This window comes from Ochotona curzoniae, unplaced genomic scaffold (genome assembly GCF_017591425.1).
Source record: "Ochotona curzoniae isolate NIBS_2020 unplaced genomic scaffold, NIBS_Ocur_1.0 contig_4792, whole genome shotgun sequence".
In the NCBI taxonomy this organism is placed as follows: domain Eukaryota; kingdom Metazoa; phylum Chordata; class Mammalia; order Lagomorpha; family Ochotonidae; genus Ochotona; species Ochotona curzoniae.
In genome coordinates, this window is record NW_024466389.1 from 5,108,571 (window position 1) to 5,126,563 (window position 17,993).

At 49.1% G+C, this 17,993-nt stretch overlaps 1 protein-coding gene across 4 annotated transcripts in view; it reads left to right on the forward strand.

Moving 5' to 3' along the window:
• UBE4B (ubiquitination factor E4B) overlaps window positions 1-17,993 on the forward strand; it is a 110,870-nt gene that overhangs the window by 47,001 nt on the left and 45,876 nt on the right. The window contains exons 3-7 of one of the 4 annotated variants that reach the window (XM_040987884.1): window positions 86-221; window positions 11,672-11,759; window positions 13,019-13,163; window positions 15,573-15,801; window positions 16,238-16,648. In XM_040987884.1, coding sequence (XP_040843818.1) covers window positions 86-221; window positions 11,672-11,759; window positions 13,019-13,163; window positions 15,573-15,801; window positions 16,238-16,648 — 1,009 coding nt within the window. The other 3 variants (XM_040987885.1, XM_040987886.1, XM_040987887.1) reach the window with 3 other exon arrangements.

Below are 17,993 nucleotides of genomic sequence, written 5' to 3' on the forward strand. Positions count from 1 at the left end.
GCAGCCAGGTGTCCCGATGCAGGCTGCGCGCGTTTGCTGTGGCCTTGGCCAGAGCCCGGGGCTCATTCTCGTGTGTTTTCTGCAGGAGTGGCCCACCGCAGCCAGAGCAGTGAAGGAGTCAGCTCTCTGAGCAGCTCGCCCTCCAACAGCCTGGAGACCCAGTCTCAGTCCCTCTCCCGTTCCCAGAGCATGGACATCGACGGCGTCTCCTCCGAGAAAAGGTACGCAGAGCCAGCTCCTGCTGAGCTGTTGGCTTCCGGGAGGGAGAAGCCCACCTCTCTCCCCTCCAGTGCAGTGACCGCAGGTGCCAGCCAGAGGCCCATTCAGAGCCACAGTCATTACGTGGAAAATCTTGATATTATTTTTGAAAATTTTATATACATTTCTCAGTGTTATATTCTATACAGTAATGTCATCAGAGGTAAAGAAACCTGTTTTCCCTATTGTTGTATTAACACAATGTTGGAACACTATGTCAGTCCCTAAAATATTTGCCAAAATGTGCTGGACAATGAAATGCTGAAGTTCACAAGGTTTCAGACAGGAAAGCCGGATACTCTGCCTGTCCTAGAGCTGGGGTGTCCTAGTCAAGCAAGTGCTCTGCACGTGATGTTAGCTGCCCCAGTGGGTGGCGACGGCTCAGAGCTGTGACTTCCAGCTCCTGTGTTGGAGCCTTGTGTGTGTGTCCTGATGGAGGCTGTGGGGAAGCACTCACCGGTGAGCCTTGGCACTTGGAGGGTTGCACTGAGATCACGTGAGGCAAGAACAAATGGAAAAACATGCATTCAATAATCCAAGAACAATACTCTTATTTCTTTGGCTTTGGCCATGGGATTTTCTTTGAAAATTTATTTATTGGAAAGGAAGACTAACAGAAGGAGAGACAGAAAGATTTGCCTGCTGGTTCACTCCCCAAATGACTGCAATGGCCAGAGCTGAGCCAATCCAGAGCCAGCAGCTTCTTTTGGGTCTCCCACACTGGTGCAGGGTCCCAAGGCTTTGGGCCATCTTTGACTGCTTCCCCAGGCCACAGGCAGGGAGCTGGATGGGAAGTGGAGCAGCTGGGATAGATCCAGCGCTGATATAGGATCCCGGTGTGTGCAGGGCGAGGATTTAGCCACTAGGTGGCCGCGCTGGGGCCTTTTTTTTCCCCCCCTAAGTGAAGTCAGCTCTGAGGTTTTGCTGAGTCACTTTTGTGTGGATTTAGGGTCTAGATTGATGCTATGAGTGAGATTCAGAGAGAGGAGCCAAAAATTGCATGAAATGAAATCGACATGGGTCGATACAGCACATTCAGAAGGGAACACACATCGTCCCACTCTTTAGAGAATTTCCATAGGGAAAAATTCCAAGAAATAGGAGTTTCTGATTACAAAGCACGAACTGGTCTCGAGAAGAGTTACCATGAGTAACAGTCAAAAGCAGGTGCAGCAAAACTGTCCACTCGCATCCCCTATCAACTTCCTGCCTCAGCTCATGGTTCTGCTTCCGATTCTGGATTCCTGCTGACGCACACCCTGGGAGGTGGCAGGTGAGGGATCCCAGACTTGGGTCTCTTGCTTCCAAGGGAGGCTTGGTCAGAATTCCTGGCTCCTGGCCCTTTCCTGGCCCTTTCCTGGCCCATTCCTGGCAGTACTGGTATTTGGGGAGGGAGTCAGAGGTGGGAGATCTGTGCAGGCATCTTTCTTTAAATTCAAAAAAACAGCGTAAATACATTCTTTTTTTTAAAGATTTATTTATGGGCCCGGCGCGGTGGCGCAAGTGGTTAAAGGTCCTCGCCTTGCACGCCCGGGATCCCATATGGGCGCCGGTTCTAATCCCGGCAGCCCCGCTTCCCTTCCAGCTCCCTGCCTGTGGCCTGGGAAAGCAGTCGAGGACGGCCCAAAGCTTTGGGAACCTGCACCCGCACGGGAGACCCGGAAGAGGCTCCTAGCTTCGGATCGGCATAGTATCGGCCCGTTGCGCTCACTTGGGGAGTGAATCATCAGACGGAAGATCTTCCTCTCTGTCTCTCCTCTCTGTATATCCGCCTTTCCAATGAAAAAATAATAAAAAAATAAATCTTTTAAAAAAAAAGATTTATTTATTTTTATTACAAAGTCAGATATACAGAGAAGAGGAGAAGCAGAGAGAAAGATCTTCCGTCTGATGATTCACTCCCCAAGTGAGCGCAATGGCTGGTGCTACCCCGATTCAAAGTCAGAAGCCAGGAATTTCTTCCAGGTCTCCCACATGGGTGCAGGGTCCCAAGGCTTTGGGTCCTCAACTGCTTTCCCAGGCCACAAGCAGGGAGCTGGATGGGAAGTGGAGCTGCCAGGATTAGAACCGGCGCCCATATGGGATCCCAGAGCATTCAAGGCGAGGACTTTAGCCACTAGGCCACGCCGCTGGGCTCGTAAATACATTCTTAACAAGAGGGAATTAAAAAGATGAATAGTGAGCAAACAATTGTGGAAACAGGTGAGTGTACTTGGAAAACACCCATATACAAATTTTAGAAGTGAAAATTCAATCAGAAGTGGGAATTGACAAATTGAGAGACCCAAGGAAATCACCCAGAATGCAATATGCAGAGAAGAATATGTTACTTCATGATGTGCATGGGCCAAAGTGCAACATATAGCAGGCCACAACAGGGCCGGCGCAGGATTTCAGGATATTTTGCACTAAAATCTACTTACGTTTTTAAAAAAGATTTACTTATTTTTATTGGAAAAGCGGATTTACAGAGAGAAGGAAAGAGAAAGATCTTCCATCTGCTGGGTCACTACCCAAGTAGCTGCAATGGTTGGAGCTGAGCCGATCCCAAGCCAGGAGTCAGGAGTTTCTTCTAGATCTTCCATGCAGGTGCAGGGTCCCAAGGCTTTGGGCCGTCTTCCACTGCTTTTCCAGGGTGGAAGCAAGGAGCTGGATGGGAAATTTAGCAGCTGGGACACGAATCAGGGATTCTTGGCTTGCAAGATACACAGTTAGTCACTGAGCTATTGTGCTTGACCCAATACCCACTTTTTAAATTTTGGTTTTTTTTGAGAGTTTCTGAAGTTCCCTTGTGTTTGTCATCAAAAAGGTAAAGGCTGAGATTGTTTGTTTTTTACTTATTTGAAAACCAAGAAAGAGACAGTGACAAGGAAAATAGGCAGATGGATTTTCAGTGTCCTGGTTCGCTTCTCATACGCTCACAGCATCCAGAGCCCGGCCCGGCTGAGCCCTGTGACTCACGTGGATCCTCCCACCTGGGTGGCAGGCACTCAGGTCCTGAGCCATCACCCACTGCCTCCCACACTCGAACACTCCCGTGCTAGATGGGCACACCAGGGGTAAGACTTTTCTAGAGCTGATAGATTTGAATCTTTGGATTTGGTATTCCCAGGAAATCCCAAACTGGAGAAACAAAGTCGAATCTATACCTAGAGACAGTGAAGTTACAGACTTGTAACCTCCACTCAGAAGAGAGAGAATGTCTGTGAAAGAAATGGCCGTTGGAGTCTCGGTGGTGGAATCCGGAGGATGTGGAATAGCAGTGGTCAGAGCTGAGAAGGAGGAGCTGGCATCGGAGTTCCCTGAGGCACTGCCTTTTACGAGCAAGGCTGAAATTAGACATTTCAGATTTTTTGAGAAAACTAACAACCTGTGGTGACACCAGAAGGCCCCAACTTTCAAAAATTAGTTTTAAGAAGGAAAATAAGCTCAGAACTTAGATGTGAGAAGGACAATGAAGGACGACAGTTGTAGACACGTGGATGTGTAGAACGCAGACTGACGGAGGAGACAGTGAGAGGGCCAGAACCGCCGGGTGCAGCAGGTGCACCCGTGGGGGCGCAACGAGAGCCGGCACGCCAGTGGAAGATGGATTAGAGGAGAAGTGTGTTTTGGTGCAGAGCAGTTGGTTGGAATCCATGCCTCAAGTTCATGGGAATGGATGTTGTTAAAAGGAGTGCACGCATATCAGCAAAACTTTGGGCACTAAAATAAACTTGATTGTGTATTTGATTTTCCATGAACTCTTGGAAGTACTTTTGTATTGCTAACTTTAGATCGTGAGTTAAGTATGAAAGGCTAGCAACAGGGCACTCTTGTCTTCCAACCCCCGGAGGATGCCTGGGACCTGCGAAGCGCCGAGTGCTGGATGTGCAGCTCTGTGTCCCTTAACGGTGGAGACAGACTCACAGCAGAGCATCTTTAGGCGATTTTCTTGTGCAAACATGTGTCATTACAGCATCATTAGGCAGTGTAAGTTTGTGGGACTATCCTTATAAGTATGGCTGCTCCAGCATTGGTCAAAACCTTTTCAGCACGTGACTGTATTATATTTTTTCCTTTAGTAAGAATTGTTGTTTTAATTTTAAAAGAGGAACAGAGACGTGAAGGCAAAAGCACAGGCTCCTGTTTACCGAGTCTCTCTGCCGTGCTTATAACAGAGCCACGTAGACGGCGCTAGCTGGAACTTAATTCGGTTCTGCAGTGGGCTGACAGGTTCTGCATGAGTAGGAATCAAGTCAGAACTGGAACCAAAGGTGAGCCCGTGTGTGTGGGACACAGAGGTCTTAACTGCTAGGCCACCCACCGCCCCTGGTGTTCTCTGTGCCCTGCAGCTTTGCCACACGGCACAGTGTGAGTCTGTCCTTGCAGGTCCCAGCTGTGGGTGCTTGTTGTGCATTAGCTGACCGTGAACGCCAGGATCTTGCAGTGGGTGTGATCACTGTGCCAGCTGCTGAGGGATCTGAAGCAGGGCTGGTGGAGAGGTGCTTGCTGCTTCAAGAGGAACGGTGCCTGGTGCAGTGTTTCTTCACACCACTCAGAATAGTGTGAAAATGAAAGCCTAAGCATTGATTATTTTCGGAATTTCTCATTTAATATTTTTGGACCACAGTGGCAGACTGCAGATAAGTTTTTTTTTTTTTAAATAACAAATATTGCTGTGTCTTCCAAACCAGTGAGTGAGAAAGAGATGATGGATCAGAGAGCTAGGGGTGAAGGCAGGGAAATTAAATCATTTACAAGAGAGAGAATAAAGAAATAAAAACTCTAAAAGGAAAATTACACAAAATAAAGGTGGTCACAAAAACTCAGAATGTGTCAGTGATCACAACAGATTAAAGTGAAGAAACAATCCAGCGTCATCTTTGCCTGCAACATGAGGGGGAGAGACTCGGGCAGATACCAGCTACAGGGTTAAGGTAGGCTCTGGCAGGATGGCGCAACTGGCTAATCCTCCACCTTCAAGCACTGGCATCCCATATGGACACTGGTTCATGTCCCAGTTGCTCCACTTCCCGTCCACTTCCTTGCTTGTGCTGGGAAAGCAGTGGAGAACAACCCTCACGTGCGAGACCCAGAAGAAGCTCTTGGCTTTGGATTGGCTCAGCCGTGGCCATCGAGGGCACTTAGGAAGTGAGCTAGCAGATTGAAAATCTTTCTCTCCTTCTTCCTGTAAATCTCGCTTTCAATAAAATAAGTATTTCTTTAAAAGATCAAGGTAAACATTAATAACCTAATAATAATAAGTCAAATCTTTCTGTCACAAAGCTTTAGTATAAATGAGTGTTATACAAAGACAAATGTTTGTCAGTAGAATGTAACAATTTCATATGTGTATATATTTAGTGATCTGACATCAACATAATAAATACTAATAGAATTATAAGAAACTGACACACAGATAACATTGTTGAGATTCCTTTTCTTTCATTTATTTTTCTTGAAGATTTATTTATTTTTATTGGAAAGCTAGATATACAGAGAGGAGGAGAGACAGAGAGCAAGATTTTCCATCTGTTGGTTCACTTCCCAAGTGACCACAACAGCTAGAGCTGGGCTAATCCGAAGCCAGGAGCCAGAAGCTTCTTCTGGGTTTCCTAGTTGGGTGCAGGGTCCCAGAGCTTTGGGCCGTCCTCGACAGCTTTCCCAGGCCAGAAGCAGGGAGCTGGATGGGAAGTGGGACTGCCAAGATTAGAACCGGTGCCACATAGGATCCTGGAGTGTGCAAGGCAGGGACTTTAGCTGCTAGACTGCCGTGCGTGGCTCCAACATGAGATTTTTTTTTAACACCTTTCTCAGCCATCATAGTTCAAAGTCTGAGTAAGTGTAGACAAATTCAGTTAAATAGCTGACAGTCTTGATCTCCCTGGAAGGTACAGAGCGTGGCAGACTGCGCGTGGAGAATGTACATTAATTTTAAACATTCACCCATCCAAGGGCATGAGGAGTCAGAGTGAGCACGTTTTCTGACTAGCACATAATGTTAAAATATTAAGAGAGATGTTTAAGGGGCTGACACTGTGGCTCAACTGAGTAATTCCCTGTCCTCAGGTGCGGGCATCCTCTGTGGCACGGTGGCCTAGTGGGAAAATCCTTGCCTTGCACGCGCCACAATCCCATATCGGTGCCTGTTTGTGTCCCGGCTGCTGGCTAGGGATTGGCTCAGCTCCAGCTGTTGTGGCCATTCTGGCAGTGAACCAACAGACAGATCTTTCTCTCTCTCTTCATCTTTCTGTAAACATGCCTTTCCAATAAAAAGAAATAAATTTTTAAAAAGATTTTCACAAAATTTAATTTCTATTCAAAGGACAAAGTACAGTGGAAATCAGAAAATATTTTCAGCTGAACAAGATTTTTTTTTTTTTGCTGCCGATAAAATGATTCCTAGAAAAAAAGTTGCAAAGATTTAAATATTCAAAAGGAATGAAGGAAAGACAGAGAAGGAGTAGATACGTTTTGAGGCTGGCTCCTCTCTGCAGTGCCGGTCCCTGGACACGCGTGGGAGCCCCGCCCACCCGATGACGTGGGCAGTGCCTGCGTCCGTCACTGCCTTCTCTCTGCTTTTATATTTCCCATAGCGTTTATCATTTAATATGTTTTGCTTATTGGTTATGTTTATTATCTAGGATGTAGACTTGTGGGGCAGAGTATTTAATTATTTAGTAATTTTTTTTTTTAAGTTTTATGTGAAAGGCAGAGTTACAGAAAAAGGAAAGAGAAAGAAAGAAAAAAAGATTGAGAGATTTTCCAGCCCCTGTTCTCTCTTCAAATGGCCTCAGTGGCCAGAGTAGGGCCAGTCCAGAGCCAGGAGCCAGATAGATTCCAGAAGCTTCCTCTGTGTCCCCCCAGTGGGTGGACCTGGGCCCTTCGCTGCTGGCTTCCGGGCCAACAGCAGGGAATGGAGCAGCTGGGACACAGATTGGTGCTCATGGGATGCTGGTGCTTCAGGTGGAGGATTAGTTTGCTATGTCACTGCACCATGTAGCTCCCTGCCTTGTTATTAGATTTTTTAAAAAGATTTATTTATTTTTATTACAATGTCAGATACAAAGAGGAGGAGAGACAGAGAGGAAGATCTTCTGTTTGATGATTCACACCCCAAGTGAGTACAACGCCCGGCGCTGTGCCGATTGGGAGCCAGGAGCCAGGAGCCAGGAACTTCCTCCAGGTCTCCTACGTGGGTGCAGGGTTCCAAAGCATTGGGCTGTCCTCGACTGCTTTCCCAGGCCACAAGCAGGGAGCTGGAAGGGAAGCGGGGCTGCCGGGATTAGAACTGGCGCCCATATGGGATCTGGGGTACGTTCAAGGAGAGGACGTTAGCCGCTAGGCCACTGCGCCAGTCCCTAGATTTTTTTTAAAGATTTATTTATTTTTATTGGAAAGTCAGATATACAAAGAGGAGGAGAGACAGAGAGGAAGATCTTCCGTCCCATGATTCACTCCCCAGGTGAGCGCAATGGCTGGTGCTGCCCCTATCCAAAGCCAGGAGCCAGGAACCTGCTCCAGGTCTCCCACACGGGTGCAGGGTCCCTAGACATTGGGCCATCCTTGACTACTTTCCCAGGCCACAGCAGGGAGCTGGATGGGAAGTGGGGCTGCCGGGATTAGAACTGGCGCCCATATTGGATCCTGGGTGCGTTCAAGGAGAGGACTTTAGCCACTGGGTCACTGTGCTGGAATCTGGATTTTTTTTTAACAGGCAGATTAATAGAGACTTGGCATGCCACTCTTGGCGTTGGCCCATTCAGTAATTATTGTCTTTTGTTCGCCAGCATCTCCCACGTGTAACAACAGCGACTCCGAAGAAATGCAAGTCAGTAATACTTTTTATTTTTTTAAAGATTTATTTATTTTATTGGAAAGGCAGATTTACAGAGTGGAGAAGAGACAGAAAGGAAGATCTTCCACCCAATGATTCACTCCCCAAGTGGCTGCAATGGCCGGTGCTGCCCCGATCTGAAGCCAGGACCCAGGAACTTCTTTCCAGGTCTCCCACGCGGGTGCAGGGTCCCAAGGCTTTGGGCCATCCTTGACTGTTTTTTCCAGGCCACAAGCAGGGAGCTGGATGGGAAGTGGAGCTGCCGGGATTAGAACTGGCACCCATATGGGCTCCCGGTGTGTTCAAGGCGAGGACCTTAACCATTACACTATGGCGCCGGGCCCAGTAATACTTGTAATTGAAGGATGTTCTATGAAAAGGAAAAGTGAATATACGAAATGCATAATCATCTCTCTTTTGTTGCATTACCTATTTGTCTTTGTTTTTGATTTCTCCTACCATATAAACAGTAGTCCGTATTACTTGAACTTGAGCAACATTGATATAATTTTAAGAAAATAATCATTGCAGAATTTGGGAGAAACATATGGCATATAACTAGTTAATTGATATGTTTCAACGTTTTATTCAATTACAGGTTATAATTGAGTTAATGGATGTGTAGCAGATATAAAATTAAAAGTTTTTTTAATTATGAAAAAAGTGCATAATAAATTTGAAAAATTGGATAGAAATTAAATTCTGAGAAAAAGCATAGTTCTTCCCAAAATTGCCTCAAGGAGGAAGAATTGAAAGAATCAAGGAAATAGGAAATAATATATTTTTCCACAGAAAATATTTATGTTCTTTAACATAAAGAGAGGCAGCCAGAGTTCCCATCTGCTGGTTCTTTTTCTGAGGACAAGACCGCTGAGGCAAGCCCAGTGTGTCTGGACATGGGGCAAGACTACCTGAGCCGGCACCTGCTGAGGGCGCGTGGTCAGGAGGCTGGAGTGGGGAGCCCAGCCACAGGCACCCCAACGTGCAGGGTGGGCTCCCCAGGGGTGGCTCCACACCTAGGCCATGGCACCCACGGTCCATTTTCACTTACAATATGACTTTCTAGGTTAATTCCAATTTTACACCGAATTTTCCAGATAATTAAAGAAATACAAAACACTTGAGCCCATTTTACAAGGCAAATGTGACCTTAACATTAAAACCAGACAGGAGGGCCCGGCGCGGTGGCGCAAGTGGTTATAGGTCCTCGCCTTGCACGCCCGGGATCCCATATGGGCGCCGGTTCTAATCCCGGCAGCCCCGCTTCCCTTCCAGCTCCCTGCCTGTGGCCCGGGAAAGCAGTCAAGGACGGCCCAAAGCTTTGGGATCCTGCACCCGCGTGGGAGACCCGGAAGAGGCTCCTGGCCTCGGATCGGCATAGTGTCGGCCCGTTGCGCTCACTTGGGGAGTGAATCATCGGACGGAAGATCTTCCTCTCTGTATATCCGCCTTTCCAATTAAAAAAAATAATAATAAAACCAGACAGGAATGATTTTACAGAAGAAAACTAATTACACAGTCGTGCTCATGAACACACGTGTTTGCAGAAATCTCAAGACTGACAAAAGGACACCCTGCCAGCACTGGGAGCTGCCTGTAGGGGTCGCTGCCAGCACTGCGCTTCCCGAGGACCAGAGGGGCTGAGGTTGCAGGGGCTAGGACCAGTCTGAAAAAAATACTGTAATGTTATAAGCAGAATTGACCATCATCAGCTTGAGTTTATCTTAGGAATTCTGAAGTGTGTTATTAACATCATGAAAATTGATAACACCCCACTATGTTATATATTAAAGGGAAAATCGTTGTAATATTGGTTCTGAGGAAATTCCACGCTAGTTTGTGATAAAAATTGAAGCCAGTGAGGACCAGAGAGGCTGCTTAACCTGGCAGGGTTGACTGCCAGGGTTCGACGAGCCCGTGGACTTGCCAGGCTCCTTTGCAGTTCGAGTGGGACTGAGTGACTAGGAGTGGGAGTGGCGTGTGTCACGTTGAGGTGAAGGCGGCGAGCCCATGTTCCTCCTCCATCCCTCTCTTCTCTCGCTCCAGTGACCTTGGAGGCTGTGTATTGCAGATGGCATAGATTAAAGATGGAGTCAGGATGCTTCACTCTCGTCAGACTTGGCGTAAGCAAGAAATAAACCCTTATAGTGTTAAGCCTCTAAGATTGCCGAGTGAATGTGTTATGGCAGTATAGCCGATTTTCTGACTGCTATTAAGAACATCTACCCGAAACACTGTAGCAAGGCGCATATCAAATTCAGTCATGAGAACAAAGGTGACCTGTCCTTTTGTTTCTGTTTAATTGGGGGTGTGGCCAGAGCAGTAAACTAGTAGGATTCCAGTGGAAGAAACAAGACTATTCCTATGTGGACACTAATTGATGATCCCAGTGTAAGTGACAGTTACATGACCAGGTGCCCACAGCAAAAGCTAGATAATTTCGTGGAACAAAATATTTACTTGATATAGATGGAAGCACAGGGACAGGGCAGCCTCTGGTCCACCCCACCGGTGCCCACCACGGCCAGGCTGGGCCAGGGCTGAGGGCAGGAGCAGCAACTGAGACAGTCTCCCGCGTGGGTGGCAGGAAGCTGGTCGCTGAGCCACCGTCGGGGCCTCCAAGGGTCTGTAGTAGCCGAAAGCTGGAGTCACAAGCAGGGCACGTGCAGGCGACTCCCTCACGGGCTGTGGCATTTTAACCAGCACATCAGGCACCCAGCCCCCAAACCCAGTTTTTACAAAGCCACCGTTCACCATTTTATTAAAACCTATCTGGTACCTATGAGAAAATTTAGCAAAGAAAGTTTTAGAGTTTTGTAGATAAATCTGTACAAAATTATTGAAAGCGCTCAAAGAAAATCTGAGTACTCAGACTCTAGCTGCCATCAGCTCTCTCCAAAGCTTGCTCTGCAGAGTCAGTCACATCCTAGGACTGCTCTCAGCAGCCTGCGCCAGGTACCCGTGCTGCTGACTGTGGAGTGTGTGTGGAGCAGGCCGGGACGAGCCCAGGGTATCTGCAGATGGGCGCAGGAGGAGGCATTCATGTAGCAGAGCTCGACAGATCCTGAGTTACGGCAAGACAGGCAGTGCTGTTGGCCCTGGGGCAGATTGCCCAGTGAGACAAAAATGGGTGTGCTGACATAGGGACACCCCCCCCCATTTGTGAAGCTTGGACATGTGTTATAGGAGACTTCATACTAATGTGAAGTGGTTACTCTTTGTAGTGTATGGTACTTGGGTCAAGTATCTAATGTGGAGAAAACTTGTAGATACTCAACCAATTTCTGTAGTCGGACACTGGTTTGAGTTTTGTAATTTCAAAATATGAACAGGGTCTAATTATTTTTTAAAACTTGAGCCCAAGAAAATGAAAACTTGGAGAAAAATATTTCCCACACATGTGCTGCATGGAATGTCTTATGTCCTAGTATGTAAAAAGCTTTTACAATTTAATAAGAAAAGAAAGTGGATCTTTTGTCATTTTGCTTTCCTAATTGATTTTAGCTGATATTTTAAGATTTTATCCCAAATAGAGTCTGTCACATTGTGCGGGTTAGAAGAGGTAAAAGGTATGTTTGTCTTTTGTACTTAAAGCATGTCCCAGGTGGATGTGGATTCAGGAATTGAAAATATGGAGGTTGATGAAAATGATCGGAGAGAGAAGCGGATCCTCGGCGATAAGGTGGGTGATGAGAGCTGGGCCCTGGGCTTCCGTGGGGCCGCAGGTGCCGCAGGCAGCAGGTCCATGCAGAGGCCGCAGGCGCCGCAGGCAGCAGGTCCATGCAGAGGCCGCAGGCGCCGCAGGCAGCAGGTCCATGCAGAGGCCGCAGGCGCCGCAGGCAGCAGGTCCATGCAGAGGCCGGAGGCGCCGTAGGCAGCAGGTCCATGCAGAGGCCGCAGGCGCCGCAGGCAGCAGGTCCATGCAGAGGCCAGAGGCGCCGTAGGCAGCAGGTCCATGCAGAGGCCGCAGGCAGCAGGTCCATGCAGAGGCCGCAGGCGCCGCAGGCAGCAGGTCCATGCAGAGGCTGGAAGAGGAGCCACCCCAGGCTGCAGGTGCCACGCGTGTCCAGTTCGTGGAGGGGCTAGGAGAGGAGTCAGCTGAAGGCGCAGGTACTGTGCCTGTGGGTGTGGCTGTGAGTGTCCCTGTGTTTGGGATGTGGCTCTGGCCGCTCACGTGATCATCCCCTTCAGTGGTCTTTGGTTCAGGTGCGTGTTTTCAATCCTTACCTTTAGTTTGTCATAGGGAAGATGTGTAAACTTTCTGTTACTGCTTTCCTTCAGCAAGCAGATAGATGGTCATCACTTCAGCGGGCTGCTGTGGAAACAAGAGGGTATTGAAGTAAGCATGTGTAGCATTCAGGAGCAAGCATTTACTAGATGAATTTAAAAATTGAAATTTTGAAACCATTTATTACATGAACTTAAATTCCCTCTGTTCAGGTTTTTTTGGCATATTATGCACACTCACATGTGTGTGTTTTCAGTGTCATGGTACAGCCAAGTGCATCATTTTCTGATCCTTAGGCGATAGGCAGTTGCCTAGCAACATGCTGATGACTTAGACGTGGGAGCGTGGCTTCCTGCTGGTCCGGGGCCTTGAGTTGTATGCTGTTCTGTCTACAGTGGGCTGTACTAGAAACATTAAAGTGTAGCCCAATTCTGGAAAGACAGTCCACCGATGTCTCTAGACGGCTGAGTGTGGAGAGCCAGGGTGTAGCTGCATCCCCACCCGGCTGCTTCCTGGCTGTGTCCTGATGGGACCCTTGTCCATGCCCTGACAGGATCTGCTCCTGAGACCGGGGGTCACAAGTTAGCTTTTTGTTAATCTGTGTGATGATTGAATGTGGTTTGAGTGAATGAAATTGGAATAAAATGTACCTGCTGATGTGTCAAGCTCATGCCTTCTGTTGGGAATTAACCCCGCATCCGCTTCCTCCCCAGGAGCCTTCCTCGGGCCCCGAAGTGTCCGAAGAGCAGGCCTTGCAGCTGGTCTGTAAGATCTTCCGCGTCTCTTGGAAGGACCGTGACAGAGATGTTATCTTTCTTTCTTCTCTCTCTGCGCAGTTTAAGCAGAATGCGAAAGAAGGTAGGACTGGCTCCTCGGCCTGCTGGCCAGCTGCGCCCGGGGCCGCCGGGCCGCTGTGCGTGCTCGCACCTCAGTGTTCCCAACTCGGAGCTCCTTCCTCTTTCGTATCCCGACTTCTAAAAAATTAAGTTAATGGTTTCATTGTCTCAGGGTTGTGGATTTTTTTTTTCAGATTTATTTTCTATTGGAAAGGCAGATATACAGAGAGAAGGAGATACAGAAAGATCTTCATCCATTGGTTCACTGCCCAAGTGGCTACAATGTCCAGAGCTGAGCTGATCTGAAGCCAGAAGCCAGGAGCTTCTTCCTAGTCTTCCATATGGGTGCAGGGTCCCAAGGCTTTGGACTGTGCTCTACTCCTTTCCTAGGCTACAAGCAGGGAGCTGGATGGGAAGTGGAACTGCCAGGATTAGAACCGGCGCCCATATGGGATCCCAGTGCGTGCAAAGCGAGGACCTTAGCCACTAGGCTAGCATGCCAGACCCCAAGGTTGCAGAAAGAAGCTGCTTATAGTCCTCACACCTGTTACAATGTGGAATGGACTGGGTCTCCCCAGATCCTGAGAGGTGCTCGCCATGCGCATGCGCACAGGGGGCACCACTGGCTTGCCTGGATTACTCAGCGAGCTGGAGCTTAATGTCATCTTGCCGTGTCTCCAGGATTCTATTTTAAGAGGTTTTGCAAAACCAGCTTATTAACAAAATTAATAAAATCCCGGCACAACGCCAGCCTGATAGAGCACTGCAGTTTTTAATGCAAATCGCGTGGAATACAGAAGAGGTCTGGGAGGGTCTTTTTGCATCTCATAGGAACAGAATCTGCATAGCGTGTGTGCGGGGGAGACTGCTCTGTGTGCCCACTGCTGTGTCCCTGTGCCTGGGGGGGCTCGTGCCAGGCAGCCCCTTCGGGGCGCCATTGTGATGGACAGGCCAACATGGAGGAGGGGACCCAGCCCCTCGGTTCCCTAGGGAGGAAGGCACGGCCTCTCTCCCGGGCTCTCCTTCCCTCCCTGGCTGCCGAGAGATGAGCTCAGAACCCTGCTGTACGTTATTGTTGTTCAGAGTCTTTCTTTTTTTTTTTAAGATTTATTTTATTTTTATTGGAAAATCAGATATATAGACAGAAGGAGAGACAGAGAGGAAGATCTTCCATCTGATAATTCACTCCCCAAGTGGCTTCAATAGCTGGAGCTGAGCCAATCCAAAGCCATGAGTCCAGAGCCTCTTCTTGGTCTCCACACAGATAGAGGGTCTCAAGGCTTTGGGGCGTCGTGGGCTGCTTTCTCAGGTCACAAGCAGGGAGCTGCATGGGAAGCGTGGCCACAGGAATTAGAACTGGTGCCCATATGGGATCCCGCCACGTGCAAGGCAAGGACTTTAGCCACTAGGCTACTGCACCAGGCCCTGTAAGTCTTAAGATTCGCAAATCAGATAGCATTTATACAGGTAGAACTGTAACTTGTTTAGGAATATTTTGGATATATCTAAAGCCCAACGGCAAGTCCTTTGGGAACTGCACAGCAGGAGAAGGAAACCCTGATGTCGGCTCTGCTGCAGCCAGCTGGCAGCCTGCCCTGGGAGCCTTTTCAAATCTGAACTTGGGGTGTCTCTCCTTTCAAGAAGCACCCCGCCTCCTGGGAGATGCTTTCCCCTTTGGCTTTTCCTGTTTGCCTCGTCACTTTACAAATAAAACTTCTCTGTTTGAATAAAAATAAAAAACTCAACCTTGAACTTAATGTGTAAACTGCATAGAAGCTAAGAAATATTAATCTAGTATTTTTATTCTTTAAGAGCAATGACAGTCATTGACTGCACTGCCAACTTTTATTTTATTTTGCTTTTTAAAAAATTATTTTCACTTTCAATTTGAAAGCAGAGAAAGAAAGCAAGTCTTCTGTGTGCTGACTCATGTCCCGAATGCCAGCCCCAAGCAGGGCAGCGCCAGAGCCCAGCTCTGCCGGCAGTCTGCCTTCGCGCGGACGGCAGTGACCGAGACTCGAACGTTGACAGCGAGCTGTGCTCGCGGCAGAGTTGGGGCTCACAGCGGTCACTCCGACACGGGAACCAGGGTCCCAGGCGGCCACCTCCCCTTCCGCCACGCTCTCCTGTGAGCTTTGCTTTTGGAATACGTTCAGACCCGAGATAGCATCGGCTGGGCCCATTTCCGTGTCACTTCCTGCTGATACCGTAGGTGAACAGGATGTGCTTGTCAGAAACCCAGCAATCGCTGTTATCTCAGCAGCTGACTTGATGGGGATTTTTGCCAGGTTTGTCGTGCATGTCCTTTTACCATCCAGAATCCAGCCTGGGGTGCCACGCGAGCCGCCCCGACTGGCAGAGTTTGCTTTATTCGAGGCTCATGTAAATGAAGTACGTGTGTGACCTGTTCTTTATTCTGCCTTCCCAACAGTTTTCTCTGATTTTAAGGACTTGATTGGCCAGATTTTAATGGAAGTGCTAATGATGTCCACTCAGACCAGGGATGAAAACCCCTTCGCCAGCCTGACGGCCACGTCCGAGCCCATCGCCACGGCAGCTCGCTCGCCAGACAGAAGTCTGCTGCTCAGTACTGGCTCTGCCGCCGGGACGAGCCCCATGTTCTGCAGCGTGGGCTCCTTCGGGAGCAGCTCTTTGTCTAGGTCAGTGCGGCTCTCCTTGCACACCCGATCGGTCAGCTGTGAAAGGCGTAGGAGAAGGGACGCGTGAAGTGGATTCCTTTCGCATAGATCTTCTTTGGGGGGTGGGTTTAGCGGCTGGAACTGGTATTATTGCGTGTAAATTGGGGGATTTTATGTTTCTTATTACTTTGCTGCCTGTGGTAAGGCCACTGGCAGAATACATTTTTGGAGCTGCCTACTACACTGTTCTTTAGGAAGAGGGCTTTATAAATGTAGCCTCTAAATGAACTCATAATTAGGTTATTATTTAGATGTTTGTAAATTATGCTCCAACTCTTGCAGATACAGAATGTAATTGTACAATCCTTTACAATCCTGATGCTTTCCATTTTAGTTAACTAAAGTCAAGTGTTTCTTTGATTTTTCTCTTCTCTCCTCCCCTTTTGTGTGAATCCAGCCTCTTTGAAACTAGCCCCGCCCCCACAGGCAGTTTCTGGAGCTCTGCGTCCGTGCCAGCTCCATCCTCTGCCTCCCCGTCACGGGCAGCCAGCCAGGCGGCCGTGCCTTCTGCCTCCCTCAGCCCTCACTGCACAGCTGCTGGAGCCGGTACAGGAAGCCAGCCCTCATCTCCCCGCTACCACCCCTATACTATCACCCACTCCGGGGTGACTGCCCCCTGCTCAGCCCCCAGGTCCTCCAGCACCTCCATCGTGCCCAGTTCCCCAAGCCTCCGTGGCTCTGCCAGTAGTCCCCAGGCAGTGCCCGTCAGCAGCTCCGGACAGAGGCCTGGCAGCATGGGCCCACCCCTCCCACCTGCCTCCCCGAGGGCTGCAAGCAGACGTTCGTCCTCCGTGGGGACCTCCCCTAGGTACTGTTCGGCAGGCAGCTGCACGCGCGTGAGTGTGTGCAGTGCAAGGAAGGGCGGTTAACACGCTCGGGAAGAACTGCGTGCCGCTGACCTCAGGCACGTCGTGCGGTTGTTTCGGGTCATTAACCTGTGTCACTAACTGGGTCCGTGCTTCTGCCAGGTCTCAGCTGCATCAGGAAGTGTGCGCTGCTTTGCTGTGCGTTTCTCTTTCCTTCCCTCCACTGATTCTTGCTTCTTTTTGTACGGGAGAGAGAAAATGAGCTTTGTTGACTGCAGTCTGGTTCACCTGTCAGTCTTGGCGAGAGAATTGCAGACTGTGGGCCATGCTGTATGTGCGGCTTGGGTCTCACGGCACCTCCTTTGGACTTCTTGTGTTGTTGCCACCAGTGGCTGGAGCACAGACCAGGGAGTTGTGGGGCACTTCCGGCCCTGGCCGCTGGGGCTCCTGCCCTGACACTTTTTGATTGCATGTCTCTACCTTTTGGGAAGAAGCAGAATTCCACGAATCCAGCAGCCCCTTCTCTCAAATGTGCTGCGTTATCCGCATGCTAGCAGGCCCGAGCTTCCAGCAGCAGGCTTTGGGCCGAGACAGCAGCCGCCACAAGCGCTCCTCGGGGTGTTCCCTTCGTGCCCTCATGACCTTTTTTGCTTTCTGTTGTGGTAGTATGTACGGCAGTCCCTTCTCCTTCCTCTTCCTCGCACTTTCTGGGGACAGTAGTGATGAAGAAGCTGAAGAGGATGATGATGATGATGATGAAGGTGGTGGTGGTGATTTTTCTTGTGTCCAGTTTGGGTCCAGGTATCAGGAGTGGAGCCTCACCCTGCATGTGCCTAGTACTTAGGAACTAACTTCTGGGAGCCCTCCTGAGGTTGTGCTTGGAATGCAGGCAGGAGAGGGGCACGCGGGCTGGGCCGGACCAGGGATGCACGGGTCAGGAACTTCTCCTGGGAGAAGGAGATGCGTAGATCTTCATAGTTTATTGCTTGATAAGGTTGGAAGTGAACTTTATGTATTGTTGCTCTTCAAAAACCTGGAAATAAAGGTGGGTCATAATTAAACTCAGCCACCCTCGGACCTGAACTGAAAGACCCTCCGTTATCCTGTGAGCCCTCCGAGCTTCGGGCTTTGCTTTCTGAAATGCAGTTGCATGGGTGACTGCTGTCTAAGGGTGAGTGAAGGGCTGGGAGCTGGTGTGTGTGTGTGAAAGAGAGAGAGAGAGAGAGAGTTGGGGGAGTAGTGGTGGCGGAGGGGTTGGTGGCTTTTGCTCCTAACCCCAAGTGTCTCTGAGCATTCCCTGACTGCGGTAAAGCCAGACCCCACTGGTTAAGGAGCCCTAGGGAGGGT